The sequence below is a fragment of the Salmo salar genome, chromosome 16, assembly GCF_965601325.2.
Source record: "Salmo salar chromosome 16, fSalSal1, whole genome shotgun sequence".
Taxonomy (NCBI): Eukaryota; Metazoa; Chordata; class Actinopteri; order Salmoniformes; family Salmonidae; genus Salmo; species Salmo salar.
The window spans coordinates 88,724,275-88,752,087 of NC_138306.1; the positions used below are offsets into that span (position 1 = coordinate 88,724,275).

General features: G+C 46.2%; 1 protein-coding gene across 1 annotated transcript; it reads left to right on the forward strand.

Moving 5' to 3' along the window:
- The first annotated feature begins 1,869 nt into the window (after window positions 1-1,869).
- Window positions 1,870-27,616, forward strand: LOC106574910 (transmembrane protein 255B). The gene is made up of 9 exons (XM_045696731.2): window positions 1,870-1,936; window positions 3,935-4,077; window positions 5,559-5,621; window positions 16,911-17,000; window positions 21,704-21,784; window positions 24,498-24,583; window positions 25,769-25,928; window positions 26,295-26,441; window positions 27,371-27,616. The coding sequence occupies exons 1-9, from the start codon at window positions 1,870-1,872 to the stop codon at window positions 27,614-27,616; spliced, it is 1,083 nt and encodes a 360-aa protein (XP_045552687.2).
- Window positions 27,617-27,813: the final 197 nt, after the last annotated feature.

Here is a 27,813-nt window from a genome sequence, read left to right on the forward strand (position 1 = left end):
GTATCCCTGTGAGTATCCCAGACCCATGTTGCCCAGGGTTAAGAACATAAATTGTAGATGAATAATATTAAATTGTATTGTATTGTATTACACACTTTAAAATGTAGGCCTTTTCCACGGATCCCTTGGTGAAAAGTGGTTTAATCTGTTGTTAGTCCTATTCATTAAAACACATCTATGTAAAATATATATATATATTCACATTTACATTTGAGTAATTTAGCAGACGCTGTTATCCAGAGCGACTTAAATGAGCAATTAGGGTTCAGTGCCTTGCTCAACGGCACATGGACAGATGTTTTACAGTTGTTCGGCTGATGAGACTTCAACAGCCTATTAGAGATCATACATTTGATCCTGCTGGTATTTCCAGGCCTCCTTTGGTTAAAACAGTAGGACTACTTCCTTCACTGTCTCAGTGTCAGGGACAGGAACGGACCATCCCCGACTGGACGAAGACTAGCAAAAAGATGTGTAACCTGTATAATAAATTGAAGTGTTTCTGGATCTTTCTCATATGTGGATGGTACGTAATGATAGCCTAACGTCATCTTTGAGATTAAACACCAGACACTTTCAGTGTCACTGCCAAATAAATAATGAACTGAAATGTACCATATTCCACCAACGATTCAGCACTGATTAAATATATAAATGATGTACACTACCTCTAAGCCATCGGCATCAACGGCTGTGGCGATTGTGAGAAAGAGGCGGTATATTTCTTTGTCCTGCGGCTGCAGCGCATCTTTCGTAACAGACCGCCGGTTGAAGAGGGTGTCGGGTTCCTGAAGTTGGCAGAGAGAGGATCTTCTAACTAACCTAACCGCCAGACGGTGTTGGGTGACGAAAACATTACTGAGTAAACTTGGGAGACGTATTTTATTAAACGTGATTCGACACTTCTTCATTGGAGTTATTATTGAACTCCATCCGCCCGTCCCGCGAGACAGGTGATGTGACGGATTCCTAGTTTGGCGCGAAGAGGAGACCGTCACCTGGCAGGGCGCGCTGGGAGGAAGGACGCTGTAAAACAGAGGTGGAGACCGTCACCTGGCAGGGCGCGCTGGGAGGAAGGACGCTGTAAAACAGAGGTGGAGACCGTCACCTGGCAGGGCGCGCTGGGAGGAAGGACGCTGTAAAACAGAGGCGGAGACCGTCACCTGGCAGGGCGCGCTGGGAGGAAGGACGCTGTAAAACAGAGGTGGAGACCGTCACCTGGCAGGGCGCGCTGGGAGGAAGGACGCTGTAAAACAGAGGTGGAGACCGTCACCTGGCAGGGCGCGCTGGGAGGAAGGACGCTGTAAAACAGAGGTGGAGACCGTCACCTGGCAGGGCGCGCTGGGAGGAAGGACGCTGTAAAACAGAGGTGGAGACCGTCACCTGGCAGGGCGCGCTGGGAGGAAGGACGCTGTAAAACAGAGGTGGAGACCGTCACCTGGCAGGGCGCGCTGGGAGGAAGGACGCTGTAAAACAGAGGCGGAGACCGTCACCTGGCAGGGCGCGCTGGGAGGAAGAACGCTGTTAAACAGAGGTGGAGACCGTCACCTGGCAGGGCGCGCTTGGAGGAAGGACGCTGTAAAACAGAGGCGGAGACCGTCACCTGGCAGGGCGCGCTGGGAGGAAGGACGCTGTAAAACAGAGGCGGAGACCGTCACCTGGCAGGGCGCGCTGGGAGGAAGGACGCTGTAAAACAGATGCGGAGACCGTCACCTGGCAGGGCGCGCTTGGAGGAAGGACGCTGTAAAACAGAGTGTATCATCCATTCGCATGTGGATATCTGCTGTATAGGCTACCCCATAACCAACTTTAGATAGGCTACTAGGCTGTTTGTTATTCTAGTACCCTAAAGGCTTTAATAACGGCACAATGCAGCAGCCAACGGCACAACAACAACAACCACCACAAACAACAACAGATGTCCTGGACCCCACAGGTAAAGTCATGATTCAATTAGCCAATGTTTCTGACCACAGCATCTGCCTTATTTCATGTATATAATGAATTGATCCAGTAATGCTGACACCCACAGCTTATAGCCTCCAATAGATGATAAAGTATTTAACTTGCTCTGCATCATAAGCAGAAAGTTTACAGCAGGGAGAATTGCACACAGTGTGAAATGGAAAGTGCAGTTAGAGATACGCGCGCGCGCTGTCTGTCTGTCTGTCTGTCTGTCTGTCTGTCTGTCTGTCTGTCTGTCTGTCTGTCTGTCTGTCTGTCTGTATGACTGTCTGTCTGGGTGGCGGTCTGTCTGTCTGGATGGCTATGTGTTGTTGTTACTGTCTGTCTGTCTGGATGGCTATGTGTTGTTGTTGCTGTCTGTCTGGATGGCTATGTGTTGTTGTTACTGTCTGTCTGTATAGATGGCTATGTGTTGTTGTTACTGTCTGTCTGTCTGGATGGCTATGTGTTGTTGTTACTGTCTGTCTGTATAGATGGCTATGTGTTGTTGTTACTGTCTGTCTGTCTGGATGGCTATGTGTTGTTGTTGCTGTCTGTCTGTCTGGATGGCTATGTGTTGTTGTTGCTGTCTGTCTGTATAGATGGCTATGTGTTGTTGTTGCTGTCTGTCTGGATGGCTATGTGTTGTTGTTGCTGTCTGTCTGTCTGGATGGCTATGTGTTGTTGTTGCTGTCTGTCTGGATGGCTATGTGTTGTTGTTGCTGTCTGTCTGGATGGCTATGTGTTGTTGTTGCTGTCTGTCTGTATAGATGGCTATGTGTTGTTGTTGCTGTCTGTCTGGATGGCTATGTGTTGTTGTTGCTGTCTGTCTGTATAGATGGCTATGTGTTGTTGTTGCTGTCTGTCTGTATAGATGGCTATGTGTTGTTGTTGCTGTCTGTCTGTATAGATGGCTATGTGTTGTTGTTGCTGTCTGTCTGTATAGATGGCTATGTGTTGTTGTTGCTGTCTGTCTGTATAGATGTGTTGTTGTTACTGTCTGTCTGTCTGGATGGCTATGTGTTGTTGTTGCTGTCTGTCTGGATGGCTATGTGTTGTTGTTGCTGTCTGTCTGTATAGATGGCTATGTGTTGTTGTTGCTGTCTGTCTGTATAGATGGCTATGTGTTGTTGTTGCTGTCTGTCTGTATAGATGGCTATGTGTTGTTGTTGCTGTCTGTCTGTATAGATGGCTATGTGTTGTTGTTACTGTCTGTCTGTCTGGATGGCTATGTGTTGTTGTTACTGTCTGTCTGTCTGGATGGCTATGTGTTGTTGTTGCTGTCTGTCTGTCTGGATGGCTATGTGTTGTTGTTGCTGTCTGTCTGTCTGGATGGCTATGTGTTGTTGTTGCTGTCTGTCTGTCTGGATGGCTATGTGTTGTTGTTGCTGTCTGTCTGTATAGATGGCTATGTGTTGTTGTTGCTGTCTTCTCCTGAGTCAAACCTAGTTAGTTTGTTTGAGCTTTTCTGTCTCTAATGTCTGACTCTATGCGGACAAGAAAGTTGAGTCTATTGACAAATTCAGTGTGTGGTGTGTTTGTCTACATCATAAGCATGGAGTTGATTATGGTATTTCTCATCATCTCCCTTTCTCTTCTCTCTCTCTCTCTCTCTCTCTCTCTCTCTCTCCATCTCTCACGCTCTCTTTCTCTCTCTCTCTCTCTCTCTCTCTCTCTCTCTCCATCTCTCACGCTCTCTTTCTCTCTTCTCTCTCTCTACTCTCTCTCTCTCTCTCTCTCCTCCATCTCTCACGCTCCCTTTCTCTTCTCCTCTCTCTCTCTCTCTCTCTCTCTCTCTCTCTCTCTCTCTCTCTCTCTCCATCTCTCACGCTCTCTTTCTCTCTCTCTCTCTCTCTCTCTCTCTCTCTCTCCCTCGCTCTCTGTCTGTCTTGCGGTCCGTCTCCCTCTCTCTCTCTCTCTCTCTCTCTCTCTCTCTCACTCTCTGTCTGTCTCTCTCTCTCTCTCTCCCCCCTCCCTCCCCTCTCTCCAGTTCAGTATATGAAGCGCCGGAGGACAGCGTTATGGGTGACCATCTCCCTGTTGTCTCTGTCTGTGGTGGTTCTAGTGGTGGGACTGGTCTCTGCCACCCGTACCGGGAACGTGGCTGTCGCTGGATACTACCCTGGCATCACCGTGAGTCACTGGCAGCATCCCAAACTGTACCCTATTCCCTATGCAGGGCCCACTCTTGTCAAAAGATGTGCACTGCAAAGGTAATAGGGTGCCATTTAGGACGTTACCACAGTTATCACCATAACAACAGACTGAACTCTCTCCTCTAGCACCACAGTTATCACCATAACAACTGACTGAACTCTCTCCTCTAGCACAACAGTTATCACCATAACAACAGACTGAACTCTCCTCTAGCACCACAGTTATCACCATAACAACAGACTGAACTCTCTCCTCTAGCACCACAGTTATCACCATAACAACAGACTGAACTCTCTCCTCTAGCACCACAGTTATCACCATAACAACTGACTGAACTCTCTCCTCTAGCACCACAGTTATCACCATAACAACTGACTGAACTCTCTCCTCTAGCACCACAGTTATCACCATAACAACTGACTGAACTCTCTCCTCTAGCACAACAGTTATCACCATAACAACAGACTGAACTCTCTCCTCTAGCACAACAGTTATCACCATAACAACAGACTGAACTCTCTCCTCTAGCACCACAGTTATCACCATAACAACAGACTGAACTCTCTCCTCTAGCACCACAGTTATCACCATAACAACAGACTGAACTCTCTCCTCTAGCACCACAGTTATCACCATAACAACAGACTGAACTCTCTCCTCTAGCACAACAGTTATCACCATAACAACAGACTGAACTCTCTCCTCTAGCACCACACTTATCACCATAACAACTGACTGAACTCTCTCCTCTAGCACCACAGTTATCACCATAACAACAGACTGAACTCTCTCCTCTAGCACCATAGTTATCACCATAACAACAGACTGAACTCTCTCCTCTAGCACCACAGTTATCACCACAACAACTGACTGAACTCTCTCCTCTAGCACCACAGTTATCACCATAACAACAGACTGAACTCTCTCCTCTAGCACCACAGTTATCACCATAACAACAGACTGAACTCTCTCCTCTAGCACCACAGTTATCACCATAACAACAGACTGAACTCTCTCCTCTAGCACCACATTTATCACCATAACAACAGACTGAACTCTCTCCTCTAGCACCACAGTTATCACCATAACAACTGACTGAACTCTCTCCTCTAGCACCACAGTTATCACCATAACAACTGACTGAACTCTCTCCTCTAGCACCACAGTTATCACCATAACAACAGACTGAACTCTCTCCTCTAGCACCACAGTTATCACCATAACAACAGACTGAACTCTCCTCTAGCACCACAGTTATCACCATAACAACAGACTGAACTCTCTCCTCTAGCACCACAGTTATCACCATAACAACAGACTGAACTCTCTCCTCTAGCACCACAGTTATCACCACAACAACTGACTGAACTCTCTCCTCGAGTGGAAAGTCAATAATCTTTGTAAATAAAGTGTAACCCGTTCTAAACCTCTTCCCCTCTTTCTCTCTCTTTCTCCAGCTGAGTTTCGGAGCGTTCTTGGGGATTGTTGGAATTAATTTGCTAGAGAATCGAAGACCCATGGTGAGTCTTTAACCCTAACCCCTAACCCTAACCTGACGTTAACCCTTACCCCTAACCCTAACCTGACGTTAACCCTTACCCCTAACCCTTACCCTTAACCCTAAACTGACGTTAACCCTTAACCCTAACCCCTTACCCCTAACCCTTAACCCTAACCTGACGTTAACCCTAACCCTTACCCCTAACCTGACATTAACCCTTAACCCTAACCCCTAATCCCTTACCCCTAACCTGACATTAACCATTAACCCTAACCCCAACCCCTAATCCCTTACCCCTAACCCCTAACCTCTAACCCTTACCCCTAACCTCTAACCCCTAACCCTTACCCCTAACCCTAACCTCTAACCCTTACCCCTAACCCTAACCTCTAACCCCTAACCCTTGCTACTAACCCTAACCTCTAACCCGTAACCCTTACTCCTAATCCCTAACCCTAAACTCTAACCCGTAACCCTAACCTCTAACCCGTAACCCTTACCCCTATCCCCTAACCTCTAACCCGTCACCCTTACCCCTAACCTCTAACCCTAACCTCTAACCCGTAACCCTAACCTCTAACCCCAACCCTAACCTCTAACCCCTAACCCGTAACCCTTACCCCTAACTCTAACCTCTAACCCTTACCCCTAACCTCTAACCCCAACCCTAACCTCTAACCCGTAACCCTTACCCCTAACTATAACCTCTAACCCTTACCCCTAACCTCTAACCCCTAACCTCTAACCCCAAGCCTAACCTCTAACCCGTAACCCTTACCCCTAACTATAACCTCTAACCCTTACCCCTAACCTCTAACCCCAAGCCTAACCTCTAACCCGTAACCCTTACCCCTAACTATAACCTCTAACCCTTACCCCTAACCTCTAACCCCAACCCTAACCTCTAACCCGTAACCCTTACCCCTAACCTCTAACCCCTAACTCTAACCTCTAACCCTTACCCCTAAACTCTAACCCTAACCTCTAACCCCTAACCCGTAACCCGTAACCCTTGCCCCTAACCTCTAACCCTTACCCCAACCTCTAACCCGTAACCCTTACCCCTAACTCTAACCTCTAACCCTTACCCCTAACCTCTAACCCCTAACCCTAACCTCTAGCCTCTAACCCTTACCCCTAACCTCTAACCCGTAACCCTTACCCCTAACCTCTAACCTCTAACCCGTAACCCTTACCCCTAACTCTAACCTCTAACCCTTACCCCTAACCTCTAACCCCTAACCCTAACCTCTAGCCTCTAACCCTTACCCCTAACCTCTAACCCGTAACCCTTACCCCTAACCTCTAACCTCTAACCCGTAACCCTTACCCCTAACTCTAAACTCTAACCCTTACCCCTAACCTCTAACCCCTAACCTCTAACCTCTAACCCCTAAACTCTAACCCTAACCTCTACCCCGTAACCCTTACCCCTAACCTCTAACCTCTAACCCCTAACCCTAACCCTAACCCCTAACCCCTTACTCTAACTCTAACCCTAACCTCTAACCCCTAACCCTTACCCCTAACCCTAACCTCTAACCTCTAACCCGTAACCCTTACCCCTAACTCTAAACTCTAACCCTTACCCCTAACCTCTAACCCCTAACCTCTAACCTCTAACCCCTAAACTCTAACCCTAACCTCTAACCCCTAACCCTTACCCCCCTAACCCTAACCTCTAACCCCTAACCCCTTACTCTAACTCTAACCCCTAACCTCTAACCCCTAACCCTTACCCCTAACCCTAACCCTAACCTCTAACCCCTAACCCCTTACTCTAACCTCCCTAACCCCTAACCTCCCCTAACCCCCTACCCAACCCCCTTACCCCTAACCCTAACCCTAACCTCTAACCCCTAACCCCTTACTCTAACTCTAACCCGATTCCCATGTCTACCACTTTGGCATTTGTAAACATGAAGGCAGTGAACAGTAGGTAACAATATGGTGATGTCATTACCTTGCCTTCCTATTGATGGGACATCAAATCAACAATACACAGGTTATGTTACCACCATCATGAGTTTAGAAAAGAGTTTATAGCAGAGGGCCATTTCTGAGCCTTCGGCAAATTAGATTAGTGTTCTACTGTAATGTTCCCGGTCAATGCACGTGTGGTGAGGGAAGTGAATGTGATTGGCTTAGAGGAAAGTGAATGTGATTGGCTTAGAGCTCGGGTGACAACACAGGAAATTGTGTTAGTATTGGATGAAGCATTATGATGACAGGAACCTCTCCAAAAGGAACAAAGTGTGCCATGTAGGTACCGCTCGGCCCCCTGGGTATCAGTGACTGTACCTGGATCTTTCTAGGTTAGTCATTTATTTAACAGGTCTGTCTGGTGTCATGTATCTGGTTGGATCACCATGTCTTCCTCTACAACTCACTGTATACTGGATCCATTGTAGGTTATAGAGGAACTGTATACTGGATCCATTGTAGGTTACAGAGGAACAGTATACTGGATCCATTGTAGGTTATAGAGGAACTGTATACTGGATCCATTGTAGGTTACAGAGGAACTGTATACTGGATCCATTGTAGGTTATAGAGGAACTGTATACTGGATCCATTGTAGGTTATAGAGGAACTGTATACTGGATCCATTGTAGGTTACAGAGGAACTGTATACTGGATCCATTGTAGGTTATAGAGGAACTGTATACTGGATCCATTGTAGGTTACAGAGGAACTGTATACTGGATCCATTGTAGGTTACACAGGAACTCTATACTGGATCCATTGTAGGTTACAGAGGAACAGTATATTGGATCCATTGTAGGTTACACAGGAACTGTATACTGGATCCATTGTAGGTTACAGAGGAACAGTATATTGGATCCATTGTAGGTTACAGAGGAACTGTATACTGGATCCATTGTAGGTTACAGAGGAACTGTATACTGGATCCATTGTAGGTTACAGAGGAACAGTATACTGGATCCATTGTAGGTTACACAGGAACTGTATACTGGATCCAATGTAGGTTACAGAGGAACTGTATACTGGATCCATTGTAGGTTACAGAGGAACTGTATACTGGATCCATTGTAGGTTACAGAGGAACTGTATACTGGATCCATTGTAGGTTACAGAGGAACTGTATACTGGATCCATTGTAGGTAACAGAGGAACTGTATACTGGATCCATTGTAGGTTACAGAGGAACTGTATACTGGATCCATTGTAGGTTACAGAGGAACTGTATACTGGATCCATTGTAGGTTACAGAGGAACAGTATACTGGATCCATTGTAGGTTATAGAGGAACTGTATACTGGATCCATTGTAGGTTACAGAGGAACTGTATACTGGATCCATTGTAGGTTACAGAGGAACTGTATACTGGATCCATTGTAGGTTACAGAGGAACAGTATACTGGATCCATTGTAGGTTATAGAGGAACTGTATACTGGATCCATTGTAGGTTACAGAGGAACTGTATACTGGATCCATTGTAGGTTACAGAGGAACAGTATACTGGATCCATTGTAGGTTATAGAGGAACTGTATACTGGATCCATTGTAGGTTACAGAGGAACTGTATACTGGATCCATGGTAGGTTACAGAGGAACAGTATACTGGATCCATTGTAGGTTATAGAGGAACTGTATACTGGATCCATTGTAGGTTATAGAGGAACTGTATACTGGATCCATTGTAGGTTACAGAGGAACTGTATACTGGATCCATTGTAGGTTACAGAGGAACAGTAAACTGGATCCAGTAGAAAGAGGAGGAAGGGAAGCGCTACTGAGGTACACAATAGTACATTTTGGTAGACAGAAGGTGCTCTTTGGTAAAGGGGGTGAATTGGTCATCAAAAAGAAAGGAGGACCAAGGCACTCTTCATATAAATAATTAAAATGCCTTTATTAGTATGGCATGTTCAATAGAAACAAGGTTTAAAAAAATCCAACGCGTTTCGGCTGCATGGCCTTCGTCAGGGAGTACAAAGAAATAATACAATGTTCTCTTTTTAACAGCTTTTCCAATTAGCCCTAATTTGAAGAGGGAGTGGTTACAAAATTGATTGGACACACCTAGTAAGCAATACTATACACATAAAAAAGTGAAACACTGTAGCTGTGCCATCACAAAAATAGGAAGATAATACAACTCCAAGCTAGAGGCACTAGAACACCCAGCAAGGTAGTTCCAACCCTAAACATGTCTGGGAGAGATGTCAAGAACAAGAAAGCAATATATTCCCTAGTACACTTGAACACAACAAAACATGAACAACAACAGTCTAAATATAGCTGAGGGCAATTGAGAAAAAAGACCACTAGATGACAGCAAATGTACCCATCACAACCCTACAGGAATGGTGAGAAATCCATATCTTCATTTAAACCCGGGTATTTAGTGGCCTGTAGTTTGTAAATCCATATCTTCATGTAAACCAGGGTATTTAGTGGCCTGTAGTTTGTAAATCCATATCTTCATGTAAACCAGGGTATTTAGTGGCCTGTAGTTTGTAAATCCATATCTTCATGTAAACCAGGGTATTTAGTGGCCTGTAGTTTGTAAATCCATATCTTCATGTAAACCAGGGTATTTAGTGGCCTGTAGTTTGTAAATCCATATCTTCATGTAAACCAGGGTATTTAGTGGCCTGTAGTTTGTAAATCCATATCTTCATGTAAACCAGGGTATTTAGTGGCCTGTAGTTTGTAAATCCATATCTTCATGTAAACCAGGGTATTTAGTGGCCTGTAGTTTGTAAATCCATATCTTCATGTAAACCAGGGTATTTAGTGGCCTGTAGTTTGTAAATCCAAAAACTTTCCCTTTGGTTTAACTGTTTAAGACGGTCCCCTTTTCTAATAGAGGCCGGGATATGATCAATACCCATAGCTTGTAGGGAGGCAGGGTTGCCATGGTGTAAGGACTTGTAGTGCCTTGCCATGGGGTAGTCTTCATTGCCTACCTGTATGGCGTACTTGTGTTCCGCTAGGCGATCTTGAAGGCGCCTCTTTGTCCGTCCAATGTAGAACACCTTGCAAAGTGGACATTCCAATCTATAGATGACATGAGTGGTTTTGCAGTTAATGAAATGCTTGACGTAATACTCCATTTTGGAAGCTGTGTCTACAAAATACTTTTTCTGTGCAATATTTCTGCAGTGGTTGCACTGGTTACATTTAAAAGAGCCCTTGGGTTTGTGGTCAAGCCAAGTTTTTTGAGAGTCACCCGGAAGATAACTGTGTACTAATTTGTCATTTAGGGTAGGACATCTTTTAAAGCTTATGACTGGTGGCTCAGGAAAGACTTGGCATAGTAGAGTATCACTTTGGATGATTCCACAATTATTTTTAATGATTATTTTAATGTTCTCTGCTTCAGTACTGTATTTTGTAACAAAATACACTCTCTCTGATGTATCACGAGGCACTCCCCTTCACAACAAGTTCTCTCTGTCAAGTAATCCAGCCCTTATACCTGCATCTTTCAGGACCTGAACGCTGTAGCCCCGATTCAAGAAGCGATTCTCCAATTCAACAGCTTTGACACTGTAGTCTGTTTCCTGATCGCAAATTCTGCGGACTCTTTGGAATTGGCCATATGGAATATTCTCTTTTAGCCTTTTGGGGTGAAAGCTGTCTGCCCTCAAAATGGTATTCCCATCTGTAGACTTCCTAAAGATTGATTTGTGCAAACAACCTTTGTCATTTTTCCTAATGTCGAGGTCCAAAAAATGAATGTTATCCTTGCTGTACTCCATAGTTAGTTTGATGTTAGGGTTAATGCTGTTAAGGTATTGGTGGAAGGAAATAAGTTCATCTTCTGAGCCGGACCAAAATAGGCAAACATCATCAATGTAGCGTCCCCACCATATCATCCGGTCAAAGAAATGGTTATTAGAAGGATCCAAAATGAAGTCATTTTCCCATTTACCCAAGTACAAACCAGCGTAGGAAGGGCTGTAGCAAGCTCCCATGGCACAACCTTTGACCTGTTTAAAAATCCGGTCCTGAAAGATAAAGATGTTATGATTAAGAGTCCATTCAGTCAGTGAGACGATGAATTCTGTAGGAGGCATCTCAGTTTCAGGTCGGGTACTCAAGAAATGGTGCATAGCTGCCAAACCTTGTTCATGTTCAATGGTGGTGTATAGAGACTCCACATCCATGGTGACTAAAAATGAAGCTGTCCCTATATTGTTCAATTCCTTAATTTTGTTCAACACATCTGTGGTATCTTGAAGATAGGCTGGGAGTGACGTCAAAAAAGGCTTAATAAAGTAATCAATGTACTTAGAGATGGGTTCTGTCAGACTTTCATTACCGCTAATGACTGGTCTGCCTGGAAGACTTTCAAGATTTTTGTGGATTTTTGGAAGAAGGTAAAAAGAAGCCATACGCGGACTGCCATTGTAGACTGGATCCATTGTAGGTTACAGAGGAACTGTATACTGGATCCATTGTAGGTTACAGAGGAACAGTATACTGGATCCATTGTAGGTTACAGAGGAACTGTATACTGGATCCATTGTAGGTTACAGAGGAACTGTATACTGGATCCATTGTAGGTTACAGAGGAACTGTATACTGGATCCATTGTAGGTTACAGAGGAACTGTATACTGGATCCATTGTAGGTTACAGAGGAACTGTATACTGGATCCATTGTAGGTTACACAGGAACTGTATACTGGATCCATTGTAGGTTACAGAGGAACAGTATACTGGATCCATTGTAGGTTACAGAGGAACTGTATACTGGATCCATTGTAGGTTACAGAGGAACTGTATACTGGATCCATTGTAGGTTACACAGGAACTGTATACTGGATCCATTGTAGGTTATAGAGGAACAGTATACTGGATCCATTGTAGGTTACACAGGAACTGTATACTGGATCCATTGTAGGTTACAGAGGAACAGTATACTGGATCCATTGTAGGTTACACAGGAACTGTATACTGGATCCATTGTAGGTTACAGAGGAACTGTATCCTGGATCCATTGTAGGTTACACAGGAACTGTATACTGGATCCATTGTAGGTTACACAGGAACTGTATCCTGGATCCATTGTAGGTTACACAGGAACTGTATACTGGATCCATTGTAGGTTACAGAGGAACAGTATACTGGATCCATTGTAGGTTAAGGAGGAACTGTATACTGGATCCATTGTAGGTTACAGAGGAACTGTATACTGGATCCATTGTAGGTTACAGAGGAACTGTATACTGGATCCATTGTAGGTTACAGAGGAACAGTATACTGGATCCATTGTAGGTTATAGAGGAACAGTATACTGGATCCATTGTAGGTTACACAAGAACTGTATACTGGATCCATTGTAGGTTACAGAGGAACAGTATACTGGATCCATTGTAGGTTACACAGGAACTGTATACTGGATCCATTGTAGGTTACAGAGGAACTGTATCCTGGATCCAAAGCTACCTTTTCTTTTCACTGGTGACTGTCAGCAGGTGTAGAGGCCAGCTTGACATTACTTCAGAATACATACTACTGGGCTTATAGTTGCTCTGCACAAGAGGTGCCACTGTGCCAACCCCTCACACACCCTCAACTTTCACTCCTCCCCCCTCCTCCCCCCCACCCCACTCCTCCCCCCTGCCTCCCCTCCTCTCCCCTACCCAGCATGGCTCCCTGTCCCCAGCTTCCAGCCTTAAAATGTAATGACAACGTAGCTGCTGGCTGGTACACCCACTGAGCTGCAGTGTCCTTAACTAAGAATCTCTCTCTCTCTCTCTCTCTCTCTCTCTCTCTCTCTCTCTCTCTCTCTCTCTCTCTCTCTCTCTCACCTCTCTCACCTCTCTCTCTCTCTCTCTCTCTCTCTCTCTCTCTCTCACCTCTCTGTTAGTATCAGTAATAAAGTGATAGCAGGCTGGGATGATCAGGTTGGCTCATTAAAGAGCAACAAGCCGTATCACCCTGCAGCTTCAACACCACAGACCAGAGTCAGGTGACACTGTGTCACTTCCTGGAACTCAGAGACCTGTGACATCTAACCTCTAACTGAAAGGAAGTGCCTGTTTGGAGGGTTGTGATTGAACTCTACTCTGTTACCTGAACAAGAACAACTGAAGGCTTCAAAGTTTTTTGGTCCTGAATGAGTTTCAATAGAACTGGTTGTTGGTGTTGTCAGGCCTGGATCCTCTTACACTAGGGGAAGTATAGAGGTCTGTTTCAGAGACTGTAGTCCTCCCGGTAACCTTGTGGCCCGGGCGGTGGCCAGTTAAGGGGCCGTATTTTACCCAGAGGGTTGTGGTGTGTCCAGCAGCTGATAATCATGGTGGCTGTCTCTGGCCGTTGATTACTGTCCGCTCCACAGTGGTCCTCTCCACCTTCAGATGGTCATTAGGAGCTGTTACCTAACATTGTAGTTCCTCTCTCTCTCTTTATCTCTCGTTGTATCTCTCTCTCTTTATCTTTCGTTGTATCTCTCTCTCTCTCTCTTTATCTTTCGTTGTATCTCTCTCTCTCTCTCTTTATCTTTCGTTGTACCTCTCTCTCTCTCTTTATCTTTCGTTGTATCTCTCTCCCTCTTTATCTTTCATTGTATCTCATTCTCTCTGTCTCTCTCTTTATCTCTCGTGTCTCTCTCTCTCTTTATCTCTTGTTGTATCTCTCTCTCTCTTTATATCTCATTCTCTCTCTCTCTCTTTACCTATCGTTGTATCTCATTCTCTCTCATGCTCTCTCTCTCTGTCTATCTTTGTCTCCTTCGTTCATCTGCCCCGCTTTCTCTGTCTGTCTTTATCTCTCTCTGTTTCTCCCACCCTCTCTCTCTGTTTCTCTCTCTCTCTCTCTCTCTCTCTCTCTCTCTCTCTCTCTCTGTCTCGACAGTGTGTGAGGGAGTGGGTTTTTACGAGCTGGCAGCTGGTGCTTAGGTAAAGTGAACTAATGCTGTTGTCAGGGCCCATTGTCGTCTACTGCTACACACTGTTCTGTGCCCGGGCAGGGACCTCTCCTTCTGCAGCCCATAAAACAGCAGTCATTTAAACTGCTAATGAACTACACTGGAACGGGGAGAGGAGAGGAGAGGAGAGGAGAGGAGAGGAGAGGAGAGGAGAGGAGGGAGGGGAGAGGAGAGGAGAGGAGAGGAGAGGAGAGGAGAGGAGAGGAGAGGAGAGGAGAGGAGAGGAGAGGAGAGGAGAGGAGAGGAGAGGAGAGGAGAGGAGGATAAAAGAAGAGGAGAGAGGAGAGAAGGAGAGGATAAAGGTAGAATAGAGGCAGAGAGAGAAGGGAGTAGAGGAGAGGAAAGAAGGGGAGAAGAGAGGAGAGAAGGGATAAGAGAGGAGAGGAGGAGAGATGGGAGAGGAGAGGAGAGGAGGAGAGACGTGTTAAAAGAGGAGAGGAGATGTGTTAGAAGAGGGGGAGAGATGGGTTAAGAGAGGAGGGGAGAGGAGGAGAGATGGGATAGGAGAGGTGATGAGAGGAGTAGAGGACTTTGTGTGTATTGAGGCTTCTGTTAGGATTCAGATTTTCACCTTGTGTAAAAAGAGAGTGTTGAGGAACATATGTATCTCCATTGATTGAGCCTGTCACGGCAGGGAGGGATGAAAGCTGGGCCAGGGCAGGAAGGAGGTACAGGAAAAGCATACGGCCATCAGCCCAGCACCAGTCTGCTAGGAGGGATTGGGAAGGCAGTAAAAACGCTTTACAATATCAACTTTATGAACACCCATCTGTGATCGGGCGGCTGGGTCTGGATGGGCTCTGTGTGTGTGTGTGTGTGTGTGTGTGTGTGTGTGTGTGTGTGTGTGTGTGTGTGTGTGTGTGTGTGTGTGTGTGTGTGTGTGTGTGTGTGTGTGTGTGTGTGTGTGTGTGTGTGTGTGTGTGTGTGTGTGTGTGTGTGTGTGTGTGTGTGTGTGTGTGTGTGTGTGTGTGTGTGTGTGTGTGTAAAACGTGCTCACACACACTCCATCATGGTGACTCAGTCAGTGAGTTGAAGAATTAAAATGAGCAACATCAAATGAGCGACATTCTCCAGTCATGTTCCCCAGAACAGGCCTTGATTAGAAATCCCTCATCTACAACTGACTGGGTTTATGACGTTCATGGTTTTCTCTCTGTCACTGTAATGACGCTGTATTGATTTAACTGACTTCAGGATGGGTCTCCATAGGATGTGTGTGTTTGTCAGAGTATGTGAGTTTGTGAAAATGTTTGTGTGTGTGTGTGTGTGAGAAGAGATTGTGAAAAGGTGTGTGTGTGTGTGTGAGAAGAGATTGTGAAAAGGGGTGTGTGTGTGTGTGTGTGTGTGTGTGTGAGAAGAGATTGTGAAAAGGTGTGTGTGTGTGTGTGTGTGTGTGAGAAGAGATTGTGAAAAGGGTGTGTGTGTGTGTGTGTGTGTGTGAGAAGAGATTGTGAAAAGGGTGTGTGTGTGTGTGTGTGTGTGTGAGAAGAGATTGTGACAAGGGGGGGGGGGGGGGGGGGGGGGGGGGGGGGGTGTGTGTGTGTGTGTGTGTGTGTGTGTGTGTGTGTGAGAAGAGATTCTGAAAAGGTGTGTGTGTGTGAGAAGAGATTGTGAAAAGGTGTGTGTGAGAAGAGATTGTGAAAATGTGTGTGTGAGAGACAGACAGAGAGAGACTTGACTTCCAATGCTCTTTATTTTAATGTTAAAGAACCACCTGTCTTTAAATGAGTGACTGGCTACAAACATTAAGTGTGTGTGTGTGTGTGTGTGTGAGAGAAGAGATTGTGAAAAGGTGTGTGTGTGTGTGTGTGTGTGCGTGGATGAGTATGTGACGTGTGTGTGTGAGAGAGAGGCAGTTTGTGTTAAAGTGTGTGTGTTGGTGAATCAGATTGGGGGAATGAGATTGACCTTCCCTGTGTAGAAGGGTCGTCCCTTTGGCCCTCTCTGATTGGAGGACACTAAACTACCCATAAAGTACCTCTGCCTGACGAGGCAGGAAGCGGAGAGCTGTACATTTCCTTTAGTACCCCAGTCCTCATCCAGACAACACAATCATCTGAGGCAAGGGCATGTGTGTGTGTTTGTGTGTCGGGGTGTGTGATGCACATTACACTTGCTAATTCTACTTCTCTCCCTCTTCTTCTCTCCTTCTCTCCCTCTCCTCCTCTCTTTAACCTCCTCGCTTCCCCTTATTACCTCCCTCTCCTTCCTCTCTCTCTCCCTCCTCTTCTTCCTCTTCTCCTCTCCCTCTCCTCCTCTCTTCCTCTCCTTCTCTCCCCCTTACCTCCCTCTCCTTCCTCTCGCTCTCCCTCTCCTCCTCTCTTCCTCTCCTTCTCCTCGTCTACCTCCTCCCCTCTCTTACTCCCTCTCTCTTCTCCTCTCCCTCTCTTCCTCCTGCAGCTCATGGCAGCCATCATCTTCATCAGTATGGGAGTCATCGCTTCCTTCTGCTGTGCCATCGTGGACGGAATCATCGCGGCTGAGTTCATAGTCAGTCACACACACACACACACACACACACACACACACACACACACACACACACACACACACACACACACACACACACACACACACACACACACACACACACACACACACACACACACACACACACACACACACACACACACACACACACACACACACACTCTGCTCAGGCTGACTCCGGTAATGAAACCGTGGCCAACTGTCCCCGTCACCGCTCTGTCGTTACTCACGTGGCAACAGTCAAATCAGACCAATCTATCTCAGCACTCGCCCTGCCCGGCATTGTGGGTGCTCTGGTCTGACAGCCCAATTAAGACTGATTGAACATCCCATAATAACACTAACATCCCCTCACTCTGAGACAAGACAAGCTACAGAATGCTAGGATGCCTCCCAAACAGCCCCTTTTTCCCTAGATAGTGCACTACTTTTAACACAGCCTTAAAGTGGAACTGACAGTGTTTTAACTACTTTGCAGATATGAAACAAACAGACACTCATATTATCAGTCAAAAATATTAAATTCCCCGTTTATGCTACAAAACCAACTTTATAAGAGGTTTTAAAAGTAGGTTCTATGTGACTCAACATTCCATGACGTACACTAAGGCATTGTTGATAGAATAGATGGATGCAGTTCAATGGATGATTCATATAATTCACCAATACATTTTTTAATAGTCCAAAAAATACTGCTATCAGGTTGTAAATCACAAACGGACGAATGTAACTAAGGCTGGGAATGTCAATACAAACAAACTAGCAAGGGCAATGATCACAAGTCAGTCATAACGTGGCTAAGAGGCTAGCGTATCTATTTATGTAGCAAGATAAAAACACAGAGCCTAACGTTAGCTAGCTAGCTGCTAGGAGGATGTCATGTCATTGGAGGAGTGACTGAATTTTTCCCTCGTATTGTTTCTCGGTGGCTACACAGTTAGAGATGCTAAGTGTCGTTTAGTTAGCTAGTAAGAACATGAACGACTGTTATCCAGGTAGCATGTCTCTTGCGTTCGCAAATTCACCGGCTATCTCCTCCGATTTCAGAGCACTCTTGTCTGTGTGCCAGGGCACAGAATAACTGGTTCATTTACAAAAGCTCAACACCCGCTGAATATGACCGGTGTCAGTAAACGTAGGTAAAAAAAGTCATAGTTAGTCAAGAACACTCTAGATAACATGTAAACAGCCTAACCAGCTCTGCAGAAGGACGAGTAGGCTACAATTCCACACCGTTTATCAGTGCAATTTTGATGGCCAACTAGCTGAAACAGTTTGAGAGGGTTTATCTAATGTTTCTTTGTTAGATTTTAGCTCATCTTGTTCAGGCTAGCATTAGTTGTTGATCTTGTTGTTGATGTGCATAACTGAGGGAGAGAGAGCCTACCTTTTCATGGTTGTTTGATCAATAGGACTGTAAAGTTCCCACATGTAAGAGCACTCCTGTGGTATCGACATATTTTCAGAAATCCATTTACTGTGCCTTCGGAAAGTATTCAGACACCTTGACATTTTTCACATTTTGTTAGGTTACAGCCTTATTCTAAAATTGATGAGGGGAAAAAAATATATATAATCAATCTACACACTATACCCCATAATGTTTGCTAATTTATAAAAATAAAAAAACTGAAATTTCACATTTACATAAGTATTCAAACCATTAAGTCAGTATTTTGTTGAAGCACATTTGGCAGTGATTACAGCCTTGAGTCTTCTTGGGTAGAACGCTACAAGCTTGGCACACCTGTATTTGGGGAGTTTCTCCCATTCTTCTCTGCAGATCCTCTCAAGCTCTGTCAGGTTGGATGGGAAGTGTTGCTGCACAGCTATTTACAGGTCTCTCCAGAGATGTTAGATCGGGTTCAAGTCCGGGCTCTGGCTGGGCCGCTCAAGGACATTCAGAGACTTGTCCCAAAACCACTCCTGCATTGTCTTGGCTGTGTGCTTAGGTTCGTTGTCCTGTTGGAAGGTGAACCTTCACCCCAGTCTGAGGTCCTGAGTGCTTTGGAGCAGGTTTTCATCAAGGATCTTTGCTTCGTTCATCTTTGCCTTGATCCTGACTAATCTCCCAGTCCCTGCCGCTAAAAAACATCCCTACAGCATGATGCTGCCACCACCATGCTTCACCGTAGGGATGGTGCCAGGTTTCCTCCAAACGTGACGCTTGTCATTCAATCATCTTGGTTTCATCAGACCAGGGAATCTTGTTTCTCATGGTCTGAGAGTCTTTGGGTGCCTTTTGGCAAACATCAAGCGGGCTGTCATGTGCCTTCTAGTGAGGAGTGGCTTCTGTCTGGCTTCTACAGAGATGGTTGTCCTTCTGGAAGGTTCTCCCATCTCCACAGAGGAACTTTAGAGCTCTGTCAGAGTGACCATTGGGTTCTTAGTCACCTCCCTGACCAAGACCCTTCTCCACCGATTGCTCAGTTTGGCCGGGGCGGCCAGCTCTAGGAAGAGTCTTGGTGTTTCCAAACTTCTTCCATTTAAGAATGATGGAGGCCACTGTGTTCTTGGGGACCTTCATTGCTGCAGAAATGTTTTGGTACCCTTCCCCAGATCTGTGCCTCAACACAATCCTGTCTTGGAGCTCTACGAACAATTCCTTTGACCTCATGGCTTGGTTTTTGCTCTGACATGAACTGTCAACTGTGGGACCTTATATAGACAGGTGTGTGCCTTTCCAAATCATGTCCAATCAATTGAATTTACCATAGGTGGATTCCAATCAAGTTGAAGAAACATCTCAAGGATGATCAATGGAAACAGGATGCACCTGAGCTCAATTTCGAGTCTCACAGCAAAGGGTCTGAATACTTATGTAAAAAGGGCTTTATAAATAAATTTCATTGATTGATTAATTGATTTATGCAAACAAGCCATTTGCCACAAGGGCCGGCCAGAGCGTCCCGAGTGGCACAGTGGTCTAAGGCACTGCATCGCAGTGCTAGCTGTGCCACTAGAGATTCTGGGTTCGAGTCCAGGCTCTGTCATAGCCGGCCGCGACCGGGAGACACATGGGGTGGCGCAAAATTGGCCCAGCGTCGTCCGGGTTCGGGGAGGGTTTGGCCGGCAGGGATGTCCTTGACCCATCGCGCACTAGCAACTCCTGTGGTGGGCCGGGTGCAGTGCACGCTGACACGGTCGCCAGGTGTACGGTGTTTCCTCCGACACATTGGTGTGGCTGGCTTCCGGGTTAAGTGGGCATTGTTTCAATAAGCAGTGAGGCTTGGTTGGGTTGTGTTTCGGAGGACGCACGGCTCTCGACCTTTGCCTCTCCCTAGTCCGTACGGTTGCAGCGATGAGACAAGGCTTTAACTACCAATTGGATCCCACGAAATTGGGGAGAAAAATAAAAAATAAAGGCCTGCCATCATTCACTATGAACTGGACTGTGTGTTTACAGGCAGTAGGACCTGCCATCAGTTGCAACAGCGCCACTTTAGATTATTAGAACGCATTCGCAAAAAGCCACAAAATACACCTCCAGTCCCTTCAGAAAGTATTCAGACCCCTTGACATTTTCCACATTTTGTTACATTTTAGAATAAGGCTGTAATGTATTAAATAAAAACAAATCCTCAGCAATGTACACACAATACCCCATAATGACAAAGCGAAACATGTTTTTAGATTTTTTTTCTCAAATTTATTGAAAATAAAAAACAGATATCTTATTTACATCAGCCAGTGTCACAAATTGCTATACAGAAACCCAGCCTAAAACCCCAAACAGCAAGCAATGCAGGTGTAGAAGCACGGTGGCTAGGAAAAACTCCCTAGAAAGGCAGGAACCTTGGAAGAAACCTTTGAGAGGAACCAGGCTATGAAGGGTGGCCAGTCCTCTTCTGGCTGTGCTGGGTGGAGATTATAACAGTACATAGCCAAGATGTTCAAACGTTCATAGATGACCAGCAGGGTCAAATAATAATAATCACAGTGGTTGTAGAGGGTGCAACAGGTCAGCACCTCAGGAGTAAATAACATTTGGCTTTTCATAGCTGATCATTCAGAGTTAGAGATAGCAGGTGCGGTAGAGAGAGAGAGTCGAAAAAAGCAGGTCCGGGACAAGGTAGCACGTCCGGTGAACAGGTCAGGGTTCCATAGCCGCAGGCAGAACAGTTGAAACTGGAGCAGCAGCACAACCAGGTGGACTGGGGACAGTAAGGAGTCATCAGGCCAGGTAGTCCTGAGGCATGGTCCTAGGGCTCAGGTCTGCCGAGAGAAGAGAGAAAAGAGAGAGAGTTAGAGGGAGCATACTTAAATTCACACAGGACACCAGATAAGACAGGAGAAATACTCCAGATATAACAGACTGATCCTAGCCCCCGACACAGAAACTAAAGGCCTACTGTAGGAAGACTACTATAACTCTGAATGGCTATAGCGCACCGACCAGTCTGCGTAGACTCCGGTCCTTTATTAGGTTTTATTTACTGCAGTGTCTATTAATTGTCCAAACGCACAGCCATTTTCCCACTATGTATTGCTATAGAATTTTCACATATGCCTTACTCTACGTAATTCCCAAACATTCTAAGAATTTATGAAAACGTCAAAATGACCATATCTAATGGCTCGCTTGTCAGAAAATGATTCATATTCTTCCTGGGGCTGTATATATGAACACATTTTAATAAGATTTCATGTTGTTAAAATGCTGTCAGTTTCAACTTGAATCTCCTCTCTGTTTCTTCTCTCAGGACAGGAGGCCGCTGCTGGAGGACAGGTGTGAGTTCTACGCCAGTGGATCAGGGTACGCCTACGACAACTATTATACTGAGGTGAATCAGAGCACACACACACACCCACCACACACACACACCCACCACACAAACACCTCTTCCACACACACACACACACACACACATCCTTCCTAAGTATACTGTGTGTGAAAATGGTTGAATGACTTGCTTATGGCTTTCAGAATTCATTAAAGCTAGATGAAGTCTTTACAGAGTTAGTAAAAGTTGTAGGGCGGATCTTCCCTTCCCACTCAGTACAGCGGGTTCAGTGTTACCATGGAGATTGAGCCTGTGTCTGAAATAACACCCTATTCCTTTAATAGTGGAGGGGGGGACGTAGATCTATCTTTAGAGTCTGAGATAATACATAGTTAGGGGTTATGGGGGGGTAGATCTAGCTTTAGAGTCTGAGATAATACATAGTTGTGGGGGGTGTCATGACGTTGCCCTCTTTGGGTACAGCGAGCACAATCTCCCTCTCTATACCCCTTTCACCAGGCTCTGTAAGAGAGGTCGTAAATTCCTGGAGGAGATCCTCTCCTCATGGCCACAGTATAGAGAGAGAGTGAGTTTCATAGAGAGAACAAAGGAATTTCTTCCACCTCACAGAACTGGAGAACCGAACGACATTTATGTTCTGGAGAAGGTATAAAAGATCGGTGAAGAATCCAGCTACGAACTGGTTCATTTGGTACAATTTTGTGAAACTCATGAGAGACAATACCTCCACATTACCATAACCATGTTTATAGAATAGTCTCAGGTATGAGACTTACATCTAATGGTTGTATAAAATGAATGAATAAGGATGAAGCTATTTGTGAGATGATGGGATGATGTTAATGTGAGAGAATTGTATTTCTGTTTAAAGTTTCACTAAGTCATTGGCACGCCCCCAGGGGCACAGACAGGACCTGGCGTCATGAGACAGCCTTTTTCTATGTCCTGAATAAAACCCCCACCTAGGTTTTCTATCACCAGACCAGCTTACCACGATAACGAGAGGGCCAAGGTTTGAGAGGTGACAAGCTTACCTCGATAACGAGAGGGCCAAGGTTTGAGAGGTGACCAGCTTACCTCGATAACGAGAGGGCCAAGGTTTGAGAGGAAACCAGCTTACCTCGATAACGAGAGGGCCAAGGTATGAGAGGTGACCAGCTTACCTCGATAACGAGAGGGCCAAGGTTTGAGAGGAGACCAAGCTTACCTCAATTATGAGATGGCTAAAGGTTGCAGAGCATGTATTTCTCTTGCTGAACTTTTAACCATACCACGTGGTTAAACTCTTAGACTATCGATACCGACAGAATAAGAACAAGTCTTTGATATTAATTACAAGTCTGCAGCTAGGAATTCGGTATCATTGAACGCGAAGACCGACAACCGCCGAAACACCTATTCTATAATGATATGAATGAATGTCACTCTGAACTATCCATTCTAACCACGACAGAGAGAGAGAGAGGGCCGACAGACTCTCCACAGAAACAAACTTTTCAACAGAGATCCCGACGACACACTGAGCGTAAATATATATATTGATTGCAATTGTTCCCAAATGAGTGAGCATTCATGTGCAAAGGATTAGCATTTCAATTGTTATAATATTCAACTGTAGTGTCTCCTCAGCTGACCCTCCACTCCCCTTTTGTCTAACAAGCCGCCATGCCGGTTTAGCCCACTAGGGCACATTCTCCTATCATTTCCTTGTAACCATATCTACTGTTTGTTATGCATTTCTGTGAATTACCTAGTTAGTAAATAAATGATTTTAAGACGATTGATGTATGGATGACTCAGTGAAGACTGGGTTCGTGCAGATAACCAACAATTTACGACGTTTGGAATGAGACTAACGTGAGGTAAATAATAATTCATTAATTCGAAGACTAATTGATCAGATATTAAAATATCTGAAAGTTATTAGGAAAATTATAACTTTGTAATCTGAATATTTTCCTTGGTGCCCCGACTACCTAGTTAATTACAGTTACATGATTAATCAGGTTTAATCGCCTAATAATAATTACAGAGTTATTTGATAAATAAGTCTTCAGTTTTAATGATGCCAAAGACACGACAGGGGGTAGATCTAGCTTTAGAGTCTGAGATAATACATAGTTAGGGGTTATGGGGGGTAGATCTAGCTTTAGAGTCTGAGATAATACATAGTTAGGGGTTATGGGGGGTAGATCTAGCTTTAGAGTCTGAGATAATACATAGTTAGGGGTTATGGGGGTAGATCTAGCTTTAGAGTCTGAGATAATACATAGTTAGGGGTTATGGGGGTAGATCTAGCTTTAGAGTCTGAGATAATACATAGTTAGGGGTTTTGGGGGGTAGATCTAGCTTTAGAGTCTGAGATAATACATAGTTAGGGGTTATGGGGGGGTAGATCTAGCTTTAGAGTCTGAGATAATACATAGTTAGGTGTTATGGGGGGGGGGTAGATCTAGCTTTAGAGTCTGAGATAATACATAGTTAGGGGTTATTGCCATTTTACGGGTTACCTGCAGCCGTAAGGGACGGGTTGGCTGGATGGGGCTTTTCTTGGGCTCTCTGGCACCATCTACTGACAGTTACATATTATGTTATTTGCAGCCATATCAATGTCTCTTTGTCGTCTGTGCTGTCTGTGCTGTCTGTGCTGTCTGTCTGTCTGTCTGTCTGTCTGTGCTGTCTGTGCTGTCTGTGCTGTCTGTGGCGTCTGTGGCGTCTGTTTGTGCTGCCTGTGCTGCCTGTCTGCCTGCAGGTGATGTGCAGCTCATTCAACAGTGAGTGTAAAGTGAGAATGAAGAGCAACACCTGCTACTGCTGTGACCTGTACAACTGTGAGAGGTAAGGAAAAACACCTGTGTGTGTGTGTGTGTGTGTTCGTGTGTTTGCGTTCAAGCACAGAGGTGTGTGTGTGACTGTCTGTTGTCTCCTCTCCTCCAGTCCAGACTACCATACCCAGTACTATGAGTTCACTCTGTCTCCTCCAGTCCAGACTACCATACCCAGTACTATGAGTTCACTCTGTCTCCTCTCCTCCAGTCCAGACTACCATACCCAGTACTATGAGTTCACTCTGTCTCCTCTCTCTCTCCTCCAGTCCAGACTACCATACCCAGTACTATGAGTTCACTCTGTCTCCTCTCCTCCAGTCCAGACTACCATACCCAGTACTATGAGTTCACTCTGTCTCCTCTCCACCAGTCCAGACTACCATACCCAGTACTATGAGTTCACTCTGTCTCCTCTCCTCCAGTCCAGACTACCATACCCAGTACTATGAGTTCACTCTGTCTCCTCTCCTCCAGTCCAGACTACCATACCCAGTACTATGAGTTCACTCTGTCTCCTCTCCTCCAGTCCAGACTACCATACCCAGTACTATGAGTTCACTCTGTCTCCTCTCTCTCTCCTCCAGTCCAGACTACCATACCCAGTACTATGAGTTCACTCTGTCTCCTCTCCTCCAGTCCAGACTACCATACCCAGTACTATGAGTTCACTCTGTCTCCTCTCCTCCAGTCCAGACTACCATACCCAGTACTATGAGTTCACTCTGTCTCCTCTCCTCCAGTCCAGACTACCATACCCAGTACTATGAGTTCACTCTCTCTCCTCCAGTCCAGACTACCATACCCAGTACTATGAGTTCACTCTGTCTCCTCTCTCTCCTCCAGTCCAGACTACCATACCCAGTACTATGAGTTCACTCTGTCTCCTCCAGTCCAGACTACCATACCCAGTACTATGAGTTCACTCTGTCTCCTCTCTCTCCTCCAGTCCAGACTACCATACCCAGTACTATGAGTTCACTCTGTCTCCTCCAGTCCAGACTACCATACCCAGTACTATGAGTTCACTCTGTCTCCTCCAGTCCAGACTACCATACCCAGTACTATGAGTTCACTCTGTCTCCTCTCCTCCAGTCCAGACTACCATACCCAGTACTATGAGTTCACTCTCTCTCCTCCAGTCCAGACTACCATACCCAGTACTATGAGTTCACTCTGTCTCCTCTCTCTCCTCCAGTCCAGACTACCATACCCAGTACTATGAGTTCACGGGGGTGAGTAGCTGCTGGGATGTGGTCCATCTCCATCGTCTGCTGTGGGTCTGTGTGGTGCTCAACATAATGGGCCTGTTCCTGGGAATCATCACAGCTGCAATACTGGGGGCTTACAAGGACCTGGTGGGCGCGCGCACACACACACACACACACACACACACACACACACACACACACACACACACACACACACACACACACACACACACACACACTATATGCATACACAGTACCTAGAACACACATCTGTTAGGTAGCTATTTCATTTGTTATTGTGTACACTAACTATATTTATTCCTCTCCCTTCCCCTCTCCCTTCCCCTCTCCCTTCCCTCTCTCTTCCCTCCTTCCCTCTCTCTTTCTCCCTCCTCTCCCCTCCTTCTCTCCCTTCCACTTCCTCTCTCTCCCTCCTTCCCTCTCCATCTCCCCTTCTGTCTCCCTCCCTCCCTCCCCCCTTCCCTTTCCTCCTTCTGTCTCCCTCCATCTCAGGCTCCTGCTCCCCAGATGTCCCCCAGTCCTGCCCCACCTCCCCACATCATGTATAACCCCACCCAGCACGTGGTGACCTACGCTGGCTTCTGCCCCAACGGACAGGCCCTGCCTGCCTACCCCAACTACCCCGCTTTGCCCATGCAGGTAAAAAATACCCCAAATACCCCACTCTGCCCCTGCAGGTTAGACCCCAACTACCCCACTCTGCCCCTGCGGTTAGACCCCAACTACCCCACTCTGCCCCTGTAGGTTAGACCCCAACTACCCCACTCTGTCCCTGTAGGTTAGACCCCAACTACCCCACTCTGTACCTGTAGGTTAGACCCCAACTACCCCACTCTGCCCCTGCAGGTTAGACCCCAACTACCCCACTCTGCCCCTGTAGGTTAGACCCCAACTACCACACTCTGCCCCTGTAGGTTAGACCCCAACTACCCCACTCTGCCCCTGTAGGTTAGACCCCAACTACCCCACTCTGCCCCTGCAGGTTAGACCCCAACTACCCCACTCTGCCCCTGTAGGTTAGACCCCAACTACCCCACTCTGCCCCTGTAGGTTAGACCCCCAACTACCCCACTCTGTCCCTGTAGGTTAGACCCCAACTACCCCACTCTGCCCCTGTAGGTTAGACCCCAACTACTCCACTCTGCCCCTGTAAGTTAGACCCCAACTACCCCACTCTGCCCCTGTAGGTTAGACCCCAACTACCCCACTCTGTCCCTGTAGGTTAGACCCCCAACTACCCCACTCTGCCCCTGTAGGTTAGACCCCAACTACCCCACTCTGCCCCTGCAGGTTAGACCCCCAACTACCCCACTCTGCCCCTGTAGGTTAGACCCCAACTACCCCACTCTGCCCCTGTAGGTTAGACCCCCAACTACCCCACTCTGCCCCTGCAGGTTAGACCCCCAACTACAATAGTATTTCCAAAGCTTCTCGTCATCCAGTGATATGAATGTCTCTTCTCTGTTGTCTCTCTCCTCGCTCTCTTCTCTCTCTCGACCTCGGTCTCTCTCTCTCTCTCCTCTGTTGTCTCTCTCTTTGCTCCTCTTCTCTCTCTCTGTCTTTCTCAGCACCACAGCAGTTACCAGGCCCGCTCCACCCCCCAGCCCAACCTGGAGATGACTCTGACCCCCTCCTCTCCATCAGAGGAGAGCCAGAGCCAGCCTTCCTCTCAGGCCCCCAGCCAGCCCACCTTCCAGACTGGCTCCCAGGACCCTGGTCAGGGTTACATGCTAACACCCAACGCCCCTGCCCTCTACCCTGGCCCCGTCTACGGGCCCTCCGGCTTCGAGAAGCCCCCTCCTTATGCATGCTGAATGCCAACCTGACCTTTAGCCTTTGACCTTTAGGCCAGGGTAAGAGAGGCTTATGTCCAGAAACAACCCCTAGCCTCTGTCACCTGGTCAGCACAGACATGAAGGAATCAGCTAGGTGTGACAGCTTCCATATATCCTTTCAATCAATCAGATATGGCTTCCATATAACAAATATATCCTTCCAATCAATCACGTGG

What these genes read in the sequence shown, in the direction of transcription:
- LOC106574910 (XM_045696731.2), top strand. Translation starts at nt 1,870, where the DNA reads ATGCAGCAGCCAACGGCACAACAACAACAACCACCACAAACAACAACA. An exon ending in TAGAGAATCGAAGACCCATG is followed by an intron (nt 5,622 to 16,910) that starts GTGAGTCTTTAA and finishes TTCCTCCTGCAG; the next exon opens with CTCATGGCAGCCATCATCTT. An exon ending in TGGGGGCTTACAAGGACCTG is followed by an intron (nt 25,929 to 26,294) that starts GTGGGCGCGCGC and finishes CCTCCATCTCAG; the next exon opens with GCTCCTGCTCCCCAGATGTC.